General features: G+C 45.4%; 1 protein-coding gene across 1 annotated transcript in view; it reads left to right on the top strand.

Moving 5' to 3' along the window:
* The window catches only part of LOC120943060 (NACHT, LRR and PYD domains-containing protein 1a-like), a 28,150-nt gene extending 23,154 nt beyond the window's left edge, over positions 1-4,996 (top strand). The window contains exons 9-11 of the mRNA XM_040356134.1: positions 459-600; positions 2,605-2,655; positions 4,453-4,996. Of these exons, the coding sequence (XP_040212068.1) occupies positions 459-600; positions 2,605-2,655; positions 4,453-4,727 (468 nt within the window). The 3' untranslated portion in view covers positions 4,728-4,996. The remainder of the gene's footprint in view (positions 1-458; positions 601-2,604; positions 2,656-4,452) is intronic.
* The last annotated feature ends 8,847 nt before the right edge of the window (positions 4,997-13,843 follow it).

Below are 13,843 nucleotides of genomic sequence, written 5' to 3'. Positions count from 1 at the left end.
GGGAGAGAGAGAGAGAGAGGGAGGGAGCAGGGGAGAGAGAGAGGGGGAAAGAGAGGGAGGTGGAGAGAAAGGGAGGGGGAGAGAAAGGGAGGGGGGAAAGAGGAAGAGAAAGAGAGGGGGAGTGAGAGGGAGAGAGACAGAAAGAGAGAGAGGGGGGAGGGAGTGGGAGAGAGAGGGGGAGGAGGAGAGAGGGAGTAGGGGAGAGAGAGAGGGGGGAAGAGAGAGTGAGAGAAAGAGAGGGGGGATAGGGGGAAGAGAGGGAGTGGGAGAGAGAGAGGGGGGGAAAGAGAGAGAGAGAGAAAGAGAGGGGGAGTGAGAGGGAGGGATAGGGGGAGAGAGAATAAATACCAAAAGAACACAACACTATTTTACTAATATTCCATCTTGTTAGTAAATAAGTGGACACCAGGAAGGTTTATCTTTACTTGCATGGATAAATCCATATCTACAATTTATAGGTTCTGCGCTTCCGGTTCACCTGCCCTTCCAGAGTCTTTCCCTACACCGAGATCACCATGAATGAACCCTCAGACAAAATTGTTTTACGCATAGCTGAAAAAAACAGCGGACAGATTATCTGGAGACGTCAGTTGAAGAAAGGTAAAAGTTTGTATTCCCCATTACTTTTGGCCTGTGTGGTTGTTCTGTTTCAAATGCAGCTTTATTCACTGACATACGTCCTTCGACCCAGTCTCTCCAGACAGCATAGTCACTGACTGTTAGTTTCAGATCAAGTCCCAGTGTTCTTCATGTAGCACCCTTCTAGTTAGGTTGCTAGTTAAATTTAGTTTTTGGCTCCTTCTGTAATCAAGGGAGCAGAGATTGTTTGTTTTGGTCTGTTCAGGATTTCAAAAAGCTGATTGCTCCCCCCTGCCTGTAGACGTTTCTAGAGCTTAGGGAAGGAGAAGATAAATGATCAGTTTGAATACCAATCATAGCATAGACCAGTGATGGTGAACTTTGGCACCCCAGATGTTTTGGAACTACATTTCCCATGATGCTCCACTACACTGCAGAGTGCATGAGAATCATGGGAAATGTAGCTCCAAAACATCTGGGGTGCCAAGGTTCGCCATCTCTGGCCTAGACAATCCTTTGGGAGGTGTGCCCAGAAGGTGGCTGGACAGCTGATAAATAGACTGAAGCCTTGGAGAGATTGTCTTTCCCCTGGAAGGAGAGTTCCTTGTCTCAAGGGGATGTTGCCCATGAGGTAGCTGAAAGATTGGGTTGCTCTTCTGCAAGGCTTCAGGAGCTGCAGTGCTGGGACCTAGAAGTAGCCTTTACCCGACAGCAAGCTTTCTTTAAGGGATCTGGTCTAGCGAAGGATTGTCTCTCTCACTGGATTGTGTCCCAAGGAAGCTGGAAGGGGGCATTTTTCCTGGGGACTTTCACTCGGCGGCTATGTACACCGAGTGTATGACATGGAAGCGTGCCCGTAAGGTAACCCCCTCGGGAGAGAGTTTCCCAGTGGGGGTTATCTATTGAGGGGAAGAGCCGAGAGAGCCGCCGTGGGACCCAAGAACAGGAGGATCGGGGCCACTCTGTGCAAAATTAACTGCACAGTGTAGGTAAGTATGACATGTTTGTTATTTTTTTTTTAACGTGAACCTATAGTATCAGTTCATGGGCAGTTGTGGCAATACGTAGGCAGACCAGTTTCACCTACATCTGTTACTGGGAACAACATGTCATCTGGTGCTAGAGGATGGTGAAGAAGAAGAGAGCACAGCTTGCCTTCCACTCAACTGTTGTCAATCTCCAAGTGCCAGAGGATGGTGGAGGGGAGGAGAAGAAAACACACCATGCCTTCCATCTAGCTCAGTGGTTCTCAACCTTCTAGTGCCATGACCCCTTGATAACATTTTCCAAGTTGTGGGGACCCCTAACAGTAAAATTATTTTTGTAGCATGGGTTGTCAGCACCCAAGGCATGACAAGTAATTTGCGCCTAAACCACAGACATTTAGTGCTCCATGAGTCCTTTTAATGGCAACTATAATCACACTCACTGTTTTTCTCACTTTGTGGTTTCTCGCAGCAGTGACACCTATGCTGAAATCAGGAGATGGGGTCTCCTCCAGCCCCTCCCACTTCACATTCCTCACCAGTCAGCTGACCTCAAGTCTCTGCCCCCCAGCGAAGCTGTGAACTGAATGGGCACCTCCGAAGAGGCTGAGTGGGCGGCTGTGGGCTCCAGGAACAACCCAGCTGGGCAGCCACAGGCTCCAGGGACAGCCCTGCTGGGTGGCTGCAAAAAGTCTGGGAGAGTGGTGCGGGCTTCAGGAATAGCCCAGGATTCGGTGACCCCTGTCAAATTATCATTTGACCCCCAAGGGGGTCCCGACCCCCAGGTTGAGAACCACTGATCTAGCTGATATCACCATCCTAGTGCTGGAAGATGGTAGAGGGGAGGAGGAGAGCATGCCTTCCATCCAGCTAATGTCACCACCTAGGCAACCAATGGATGGGCCAGGGTTTAGGCTTGATAATCGTATTAAATAGCCAGAGCTGCCAGATTCCCAAACACTGAATAATCAGATTTGGTTAGAGTGACTCTTTAACATGTAGACAGTAGTTTTGACATTTTTTTTTTTCCTTTTTGAAGAACAACTTAAACATCTCAGAGGGATCAATCCTATAAAGGAACCAGACTCAGGTAAGAGTCTTCTTTTCCTGCAAATGAACTCACAAAGCGGCGCATTGCGAGGGGAATATCTCCTAAACCGTACAGGTTTAGGAGATATTCTTTATACCTACAGGTAAGCCTTATTATAGGCTTACCTGTAGGTAAAAGTAAAAAAGTGGGGTATACAACCACTTTAAAGTGACGCAGTGTCGAATCTCAAAAAGGGACCCGGTCATTTGGCAGCCAAATGGTCCGGGGCTGAAGTGTTTAAAAGGGGGTGGTGCTAAGAGGAGGGGAGGGGTCAGGGACAAGTCTGACTCGGGAAGGCAGGAGGAGAGGGTTTCCTGCACCTATTTTCTAGGGGGGGAAAAGCCCTGAAATATATGTTTGATTTGAAGTGTAAGTAAACCCTCCTATCGTTTTCAGCCAAGGAAGTTGCCATCTTGGCCTCTGTTTAATCTACTACTGCCATGATGCTGCACATGTGATCAGTTATGACACCGGCTATTGGATGGTTTGACAGTTTGGTTGAGAGCACAGCCAATGGGAGTGTTACATTTCTGGCACGTGACGGAAGGGTAACTGTTTTATGGATGGGTTTACTTCCGTTTTTCAGGATGAATATACCGTGTTTCCCCGAAAGTAAGCCCTAGCGTGAATATCGGGGCGGGCTGCAATATAAGCCCTACCCTGAAAGTAAGCCCAAGTCAAAGTTCTTTAAAAATCTATTTTTTCAAACCTATACATTGCTGCAGTGTTTCCGTTTATTACTGTGTTAAAAAATATGGTACGGGTATGTTTAAAGCCACTGCTGATCCGTCCTCTTCTCGCCTTGTCTGCATCCCGTCCCTCTTTACTGTAAGCAGCGGGCCGTCTCTTCTCGTTCCTCCTCTCCTCCCCCCTGACATCTTCAGCCTGTCCCTTCTTACTGCACGGAGCAAGCCGATGACAGGTAACCTCGGCTCTTCTCTCTCCTTCTCTCCTCCCGCCTGACGTCTTCAGCCTTCTCCTCCTCAGTGCGCTGACGTCAGCGGGATCTCTTCTCTCTCCTCCCGGATGACGAAAGAAGAGCAGGTGAATACCGGTACACCAGGGAGCTGTATACCCTACGGTAAAAGGTATTTTCTATGGTACTGCACCTTATACAGTGCCAAGATCAGGGCTGTCTTAATGAGAGGGCACTGCCCAGGGGCCCCAGCTGCATGGAGGGCCCCTGCCCTTTCCCCAAAGCAGCTGGTCCTTGAGCCTGGGCAGCCACAAAATTTGGGGCAACCCAGGCTGCCCCTCTACATCCCAGTTATCCCCCAGCACTCTGACCCCTCTACACCCTAGATATCCCCTACCTCCTACCTACTTGATTTCTGTTCACCTGCGCTGTCTCCATTGTAGGGTCCCCAGAGCATTACTTTGCCCAGGGGCCCATGATGCTATTGAGACGGCCCTGGCCAAGATGTCTTTCTCAAAATACCGTAATAACTCCTGACCTGACAGTTGGGGGGGGGGGGGGGTTTGACAGGGGGAACACAGAATCTTTGTAAAATTTGTACATTACGTAAATAAATAAGCCCTACCCCAAAAGTAAGCCCTAGTGTGTTTTTTGTGGACAAAATTAATATAAGACCCGGTCTTACTTTCGGGGAAACACGGTATGAAGTCACTCTGATATCAGCTGTTGATATCGTTAACACTATTGCTTTTCCAGATTTATTATGCTACTTGTTTTACGATTTTCCTACAATACTCATACATGAAAAGCATTTAAGTCATTTTGTTACACAGTTCAATGAAATATACCCCTTTTGTATTTTTTTCTTTTTATCCTTGGAGATGCAAGACGTTTTATACAGAGGAGTCACAAAGATCTGTGTAAAAGAATGGGACTCATCGAGCCGATTCTTCTGTCCTTACGTCAGCGGGGGGTCATTAACGAAGACGAGGAGGAAGAGATTAGACTTCAGAGGAGGACAATGCAAAGAAATGATTTTCTGCTCAACATGATCAAATCAAAAGGTGCAGAGGAAGAATTTTACAAAGCTCTTCAGGAAAACGATCCCTGGCTTGTTATGGACTTAACCAAGTCCATGGCAGGAATGTCATTATAACATATGAATTTCATCTTCTGGGTACAATGGAGACTGCAGGTCATCATATTCCTTTGGCGATGGTTCAGTAGTTGGTGGTGTCCACCAAACACACTCAGGTCTGCAACCGCTACCTCACTACATCCAGACATAGACCAAAGCAATGAAAGCACTTCTTTGTAGCTACAATCAGACTGTTAAGCTGGAAGGAAGGTTGGAACTTTAACCACTTAAGACCCGGACCAATATGCAGGTTAAGGACCAGGCCCCTTTTTGCGATTCGGCACTGCGTCGCTTTAACTGACAATTGCGCGGTCGTGCGACGTTGCTCCCAAACGAAATTGGCGTCCTTTTTTTCCCACAAGTAGAGCTTTCTTTTGGTGGTATTTGATCACCTCTGCGGTTTTTATTTTTTGCGCTATTAACAAGAATAGAGCGACAATTTTGAAAAAAAGGCAATATTTTTTACTTTTTGCTATAATAAATATCCCCCAAAAATATATAAAAAAACATTTTTTTTCCCTCAGTTTAGACTAGGGGTCTCCATACTTTTAAAGCAAAGGGCCAGTTTACGGTCTTTCAGACTTCAGGGGAGCTGGATTCTGACCAGTTGGGGTGGAAAATGCCCCAGGGCCGAGCATCAGTGAGAATAAACATGGCCCCAGTGCTGCTGGGCAGTAGGAGGAGTAATAGTACTCCATCATTGCTATTAGTCTAAGAAATCGTGCCCCATTATTGGTGCCATTGGGAGGAATAGTGCCTCATATCATTGGGAGCAATACTGCTCCAAGGGCCGGATGAAGGCTAGCAAAGGGCCACATCCGGCCCTCGGGTCGCAGTTTGGAGACCCCTGGTTTAGACCGATACGTATTCTTCTACATATTTTTGGTAAAAAAAAAAAATCGCAATAAGCGTTTAACGATTGGTTTGCGCAAAATTTATAGCATCTACAATATAGGGGATAGTTTTAAGGCATTTTTATTAATACATTTTTTTTTACTACTAATGGCGGCGATCAGCGTTTTTTTTTTGTGACTGCGACATTATGGCGGACACATCGGACAATTTTGACATTTTTTGGGACCATTGTCATTTTCACAGCAAAAGGTGCTTTAAAAATGCATTGTTTACTGTGAAAATGACAATTGCAGTTTAGGAATTAACCACTAGGGGGCGCTGAAAGGGTTAAGTGTGACCTTATATGTGTTTCTAACTGTAGGGGGGCGGGGCTGGATGTGTGACGTCATTGTTCACTGATATAGGGAAAGACGATCAGACGATAAATGACAGCGCCACTGTGAAGAACGGGGAAGGTGTGTTTACACTCACCTCTCCCCGTTCTTCAGCTCCTGGGACCGATCGCGGGACTCCGGCAGCGATCGGGTCCGCGGGTCATGCAGCCGCGGTCACGGACCGGGTCGTGTGCGCGCGACCCACGGCTGGGTACTTAAAGAGGACGTACAGGTACGTGATTGTGCCCAGCCGTGCCATTCTGCCGCCATATCGGCATTAGGTGGTCCTTAAGTGGTTAAATGAAATATGCGCCTAAAAGAGTGATAAGGTCAGCCTTACAGCAGCAAATCACAGCTAACACCCAGCGTATTGTGGGACATCAGCTCTTTTTTTGTGTGTGGCTCAGACTGCTCGACCAAGACTTGCCGAGACAAAAGTGTTATACACAGAAGCAAAATTGCATACAGTGGGTGGATGGATCTCCCTGTCACCTTGCAGCACTGGGGTATTCAGTACGAACCCCTACCGTGACACTCCCTGCATGCAGTTGCATATTTTCCCAGTACAGTGGAGCCTCGGAATAGCGAGCATAATCCGTTCCAGGAGAATGCTCGTAATCCAAAGCACTTGTATATCAAAGCGAGTTTCCCCATAGAAGTCAATGGAAAAGAAAATAATTTTGTTCCACATTGACTTCAATTGCATGCAATACTGCATGTGGCCGGAGGGGGGGGGGGGGGCGGGGAGAGCCTCGGAAATGATTGGGGACAGCTCAGCTGACCTCGGAAACACCTGGGAATGAAGTATGAGTTTTTCCAAGTATTTCCGAAAGGCTCCGCTCCGGCGCCCCCGCACCTCTGGCCAAATGAGGTACTGCACACCCCATTAGCTTGAATTCTGCTCGTTTTGCAAAACAACACTCCCAAACCGAGTCAGAATTTTTTTTTAAAAAAGTTGCTCGTCTTTCAAAATGCTCGTTAACCACGTTACTCGTAAACCGAGGTTCCACTGTACTTGTGTGGATTTCCCTCCAGGTATTCTGGTTATCCCCCACACACCAAAAACATGCTGGTAGGTTAACTGGCTCCTGTCTAGATTGCTCCTAGTATGTGTATGTGAGTAGAGGCCCTTAGATTGTAAGCCCTTGAGCGCAGGGACTGATGTGAATGTACCATATACACTCACCGGCCACTTTATTAGGTACACCTCGCTAGTCCCGGGTTGGACCCCCTTTTGCCTTCATTCTTCGTGGCATAAATTTAACAAGGTGTTGGAAACATTCCTCAGAGATTTTGCTCCATAGTGACATGATGGCATCACACAGTTGCTGCAGATTTGTCGGCAGCACATCCACTATGGGACCACCACATCCCAAAGGTGTTCTATTGGATTAGATGTGGTGAGGTGTGGAGTCCATGGACCTCACTGTCCAGTGGTGAGATGATTGGATCTTTGTGACATGGTGACATTATCCTGCTGGGAGGAGCCATCAGAAGATGGGGACACTGTAGTCATAAAGGGATGGACATGGTCAGCGACAATACTCAGGTAGGTCTAAAAATGTGTAAAATGTGAAAAGAGACAGTAAAAATACAAAACTGTGCAATTACTTAAAATAATACATACGACGGTGCGGGAAAAGGTCACTTTTATACTTTGTTTTTATATTTTGGATGTGATTTTCAATAAAATGGTGCCATTATCTCACACAGAGTGAGTATCGGTTCCTTTAAAGTGAACTAGGAAAGGTCCTCTTATTCAGTATGGCCTCTAGAGCTAGCGCTGAGGAATGGCCAATCCGGATTGCTGATCTACAGAGACAAGCTCAAGCACTGGAGTAGTGAGCAATCTTGATTAAACAGAGAAAAGAAAAAGGAAAGAGAAGGCGGCATCCAAACTTCTAGAAAACTTACAAAAAAGTGAGACTAGGTCAGGGGCGGTCCTCCAGCTGTGGTGAAACTACAAGTCCCATGAGACATTGCAAGACCCTGGCAATCACAGGCATGACTCCTAGAGGCTGAGGCATGATGGGATTTGTAGTTTGCCTACCCTTGGGCTAGGTAAAGCAGAGGTTATACAGGGGCTGGTAAGCAATTTTTTGTTTGTTTGCCAGTGTCCTCTTGTAGGCGGCAGTATAACCCAAATGTATCTGAATTCCTGTGGGCCAGGAAGAAAATAGACAATATCCTCACCTTTGCCTGACTTCCGTAGCGCAGGTAGTGATTATATTCTGCTGACAAGATCCTGGGGAAATGTGGAATAGCCCAAATCTCACGGGAAGAGTCCAGCATTGTCTTTTCCCAAAGTTGGGCTACTCAACATTCTCTGAGATCTGGTTGGAAGGAGGATGACATCACCATTGCCTAGGTTCTGTAATTATATTATCTAATGTTTTATCTGCTTGCATAAGCAGACCCTGTAACTGAGGTGTAAGATCTGCTTTAGCCCCCCGTTCACATTGACTGCTGCTTTGAAATCTTGCAACGTCATCTGAAATCGCAATTTCAAAACTGCATGTCATTGCGACTTCATGCACAGATATCCATTCAACTCGCACCTGAAATAGCCAAAAGCATTGCATGTACCGTATATATGATAAAGTGAGGGTGCTCTTGCGCCTACCTAGTAAAGCTTAAGATGTGAAGTAAAATAATAGTAATGAACTAAAAGTGATGATGCTGCTCAATCTAATAATGTATAAATATCAAATAGAAATACAATAAAATAGTGAAAGGTAAAGTGACGAGCGCAATGAATATGACTAAGTAATCAAAGTGTTAATCAGTGAACATTGATAATAAACTAAAATTGAAACAAAGTGCTAAAAAATATAAAAACATCAATAATGAATAAAAACGTTCAGCCAGCAAGTGGCCAGTGAAAAAAAAAAAAAAAAAAAAAGTGTGCACAAAAATAGCTGCAAAAGTCAGCAGGCAAACATAAATATGAAGCCTAAATCAGTCCTGGAATAATAGGCTAACAATACAGCCTTTATACGTGCATAAAAGTGTAGGAAGTTCCATAAAGACAAAAATAAATATAAACTTCTCCAATAGTGATAAACAAATGTTTAAAATCTTCTCATGTGGGTCTTCAAATAATGTGGGCTCACAATGCGCTTACCTTCCCAAGGTAGTAATCAAGCCTTGATTAAATGGATATCCACAAGGGGTGTTGTTGAATCTGCAACTAGCTGTGGATGTTCAGGGCGTCCTGTATAATCCAATGTTTGTAGGCTCCAGATTTCTATTTGGCAGCGGTGGTGCTCAGCATGGGGAAATAAAAAAGGTAGCTTCCCATAGTGTAGTAAACCAAGGCTAATTTATTGGTAAAAACGCTAACAAGTGCATTTTAAAAGATCAAAGAAAACGAAACTAAGAAACAGCTGATGACAGCTTACTGATGTATTGCTTCAAAAATCAGTCCGTCCCTTTTGAAGCAATACATCAGTAAGCTGTCATCAGCTGTTTCTTAGTTTCGTTTTCTTTGATCTTTTAAAATGCACTTGTTAGCGTTTTTACCAATAAAGTAGCCTTGGTTTACTACACTATGGGAAGCTACCTTTTTTATTTCCCCATGCTGAGCACCACCGCTGCCAAATAGAAATCTGGAGCCTACAAACATTGGATTATACAGGACGCCCTGAACATCCACAGCTAGTTGCAGATTCAACAACACCCCTTGTGGATATCCATTTAATCAAGGCTTGATTACTACCTTGGGAAGGTAAGCGCATTGTGAGCCCACATTATTTGAAGACCCACATGAGAAGATTTTAAACATTTGTTTATCACTATTGGAGAAGTTTATATTTATTTTTGTCTTTATGGAACTTCCTACACTTTTATGCACGTATAAAGGCTGTATTGTTAGCCTATTATTCCAGGACTGATTTAGGCTTCATATTTATGTTTGCCTGCTGACTTTTGCAGCTATTTTTGTGCACACTTTTTTTTTTTTTTTTTCACTGGCCACTTGCTGGCTGAACGTTTTTATTCATTATTGATGTTTTTATATTTTTTAGCACTTTGTTTCAATTTTAGTTTATTATCAATGTTCACTGATTAACACTTTGATTACTTAGTCATATTCATTGCGCTCGTCACTTTACCTTTCATGTACCGTATATACTCGAGTATAAGCCGACCCGAATATAAGCCAAGGTACCTACCGTATTTATTGGGGTATAGTGTGCTCCCGCATATAGCGCGCACCCCTAAATTTGCCCAGAAATTCCTGTGAAAAAAAGATTTTTGTACTTACAGTTTGGTGTCTTGCACGGCTTCCATCGGCGGCCTCGTCGGGTCCGGCGTCCGTCTGCGGCTTCGGGTGTCCTCTTTGTCGGGTCCGACATCTGTCTGCGGCTTCGGGTGTCCTCTTCGTCGTGTCCGGCGTCCGTCTGCGGCGTCCTCCTCGCTCGTTTCCCGCGCCGAGTTTGAATACTGCGCCGACATATACCGAGCGCAGTACACTTGCATATAGTCTGCAATGCTCGCGCTGACGTCCTGGACGTACAGGACGTGAGCGCGAGTGTAGCCGAGACTGCCCGACTATGCACGAGTGTACTGCGCTCGGTATATGTCGGCGCAGTATTCAAACTCGGCGCGGGAAATCGGGTATCGGCGTATATCGCGCACCCACGATTTTTCCGATTTTCAGGGCAAAATAGTGCGCGGTATACGCCGATAAATACGGTAATTTTACCACAAAAAAATGGGAAAACGTATTGACTCGAGTATAAGCCTAGGGTGTCCATCTGCATGCCTCACTGTGCCTATGTGCATGCCTCACTGTGCCCATGCCTCACTGGGTCCATGTGCGTGCCTATGTGCATGCCTCACTGTGCCCATGACTAGACTGACGTTTAACGTGGGAGTCTATGGAAGGGGTGCCCGGCTTTGAAAATAAATAAATCGGTGCTCCCCAGCCGTAGGTCCCCCAGACAACAAACTTTGCACACTTGTAGGGGAGAAATGGAGCTACATGTGTGCCAAGGTTCTGGTACAGGGGGGACCTACAAACGGCCGGTACCAGGTCCCCAAAGTCACTGGAGAAATTACCATTTAACATGGGAGTCTATGGAAAGGGTGCCCGGCTGTAGGTCCCCTGGACAACAAACTTTGCACACTTGTAGAGGAAGAGCGGGGCTACCCGTGTGCCAGGGGACCTACGGCCGGCTGGTACCGGGTCCCCAAATCCGGGAGATCAGACGCAAAAAGGTGACTCGAGTATAAACCGAGGGGGGCATTTTCAGCACAAAAAAAAAAATGTGCTGAAAAACTCGGCTTATACTCGAGTATATACGGTACTACTTTTTCCAAGTCGATGCGCACCGCAAATTTGAATTTGCACTGATTAGAACTGTGCGATTGCCGGCAATAGGATGTAACTTGTCATAACGTGAACGGGGGTTTAAAGTGGATCTTCATTTCATTTGTCTAATATTGAAAGCAAACTCCCCCATCCATCCATCCAGGTCTCCATGTTTTATTTTCTTGAGAAACCACTTTTAACCCCCCCCCCCCCCCCTAGCATTTCTGACTGTGACCATCTTGAGTGAGGGCAAATGATTCTTGTAGCATTTACTTCTTGGAATCCAGCGGTCCTTGGCTCAAGCATGCATGCAAAAGAGGGAGTGCTTAGCCAAGAAAACCCCCTCCTCCCCTCCTGAAGACTCCTGGGATGATGTATGGCACCATATGCCTAAGCAAGAAACCAGAAAAGTAACTGAAGAAATGTAAAAGTAAAAAAAAAATAAAGTTAATATGATATACGTTCCTATCTATTTTTTTTTTTTATAATTCATCTGGGCTTGAGGCTGAGATTACAGAACACAGATAGGTACCATTTTAGTTATAGCAGGACAAACACACTATACAAACCCAGATGACAGGTTCTCTTTAGCACCCCCCCCTCCCCCCACCTACATTCAGCTGCTGGGAGTGAAGAATATACACAGTACATCTGGGTATGGAGGAGCATGTACCAGTGCCGGCGCTTGGTGATTCTTTCACACGGGGGTGGGGAGGAAGTGCCTATCACTGTGTAAGCTCTAATACTATTGCTTATCCAATACACACACACACTGAAGTGGTAATAATAGATCTTTATTATATCACACAGTTCCCTTCTACAAGGTATACAGAAATAGATGTGTCGGGGGGGGGGAAGAGGAACAATTAAACAGAGCATAGCGTCCTGCAACTATTCTTAACGGAAGAACATAATTATCACATTTCAGATATCCGCAGTGCTGTCATCCAATAGGAACCAACAACAAAAACTGGAGCAAAAGAAAGCTATTGTAATACATTGTAATGGGCTACTACACCAATTTTTTTCTCTGTGCCAGTTTTTTTTTTATCTTTTAAAGAAGAAGTCTCACCATCACCATCTTCTTCATCGTGTCCCACAGGGGACAAAGCAAATGTAGCACTTTGTCCTGTTTTGATGGGTTCTTCGGATACAGAGCTGGCGTTGGGTGACTGACACCCCCCCCCCCCCAGCTCAGTAGATACGCCGACCTAACTCGGAATCTGCGACGACCTAAGTTTAAGTGTATTCTCAAACTGAGATACACTTAAACCTATCTAAGATAAAACGGCTTGTGCCGTTGTATCTAAGGGTGCAATGTTTAGGCTGGCCGCTAGGTGGCGCTTCCATTGCGCTCGGCGTAGAATATGTAAATCACTAGATACGCCTATTCACGAACGTACGCGCGCCCGTCGCAGTAAGGATACGCCGTTTACGTAAGGCATTTTCAGACGTGAAGTTATTCCGTCGAATAGCTGGACTAGTTATGTTAAGTATGGCCGTCGTTCCCGCGTCGAAATTTGAAAATTTTACGTTGTTTGCGTAAGTCGTCCGTGAATAGGACTGGACGTAATTTACGCCCACGTCGAAACCAATACGTCCTTGCGGCATACTTTGCCGCAATGCACACTGGGATATGTACACGGACGGCGCATGCGCCGTTCGTAAAAAACGTCAATCGCGTCGGGTCACAGTTAATCTACATAAAACACGCCCCCCACATCCTCATTTGAATTTGGCGCGCTTACGCCGGCCTATTCACGCTACGCCGCCGTAACTTAGCAGGCAAGTACTTTGTGAATACAGTACTTGCCTAGCTAACTTACGGCGGCGTAGTGTAAATACGATACGCTACGCCGCCGCAGAGATGCGGCGGGCTACTTGAATCCACCTTGTGTGCAAAGTGGAAATCTGAGAGAGGGGGTGTGGCTTTACTGCTGTGATGCAACTCCCCAATCAGATCACATAAATTGGGCTTTAGTCTGGGGTGGAGCTGAGGGCCAGCAGAGACAAAGATGCTTGTAGCAAAAAACATAGCACAGATCAGAACAAGACCAAATGCTACATTCTCTCTGGGATTTTAGGTTGTGGCGATACTTCTTCCTTAAGAAGCCCAATATTGTGATTCAGTAAAGGTCCACTAACACAAGAGACAGCTTTTAAGGCAGGAATACAGGAAACACACACATCTAACGTATAATATACAGTATATCAATGATACAAGTACAGTTGGTCAAGAGTTGTGATTGGTTCATATAAGTAAGCAGATCTGTTAAAAAAAACAAAAAAAATAAAAAAACACCTGAAGCAGAGGCCATTATAATATCATGTCACGTATTCATACCAGAACAACCATCTCTGGGGTATAACCATCATTCACTCACTCACACTGTGCTGTGAGGCTTATGCTCCTCAGGAAACATCAACAAGAATCCTGGGACTACAAAACAGCTTGTTTGTGACAGGTCCACTTTCATAAGGACCAATAGGCCAAGAACAGCACTAACCATAGTTGTGTTGGTACAGGTCTTATAAAGAAGAAACTATTTAAAGGTGAACATGCTTTTTCAAGATCCAACCAATAATAAATA

This window comes from Rana temporaria, chromosome 6 (genome assembly GCF_905171775.1).
Source record: "Rana temporaria chromosome 6, aRanTem1.1, whole genome shotgun sequence".
Taxonomy (NCBI): domain Eukaryota; kingdom Metazoa; phylum Chordata; class Amphibia; order Anura; family Ranidae; genus Rana; species Rana temporaria.
The sequence above is the reverse complement of the archived record's forward strand: the minus strand, read 5'-3'. Positions and strand labels throughout refer to the sequence as shown.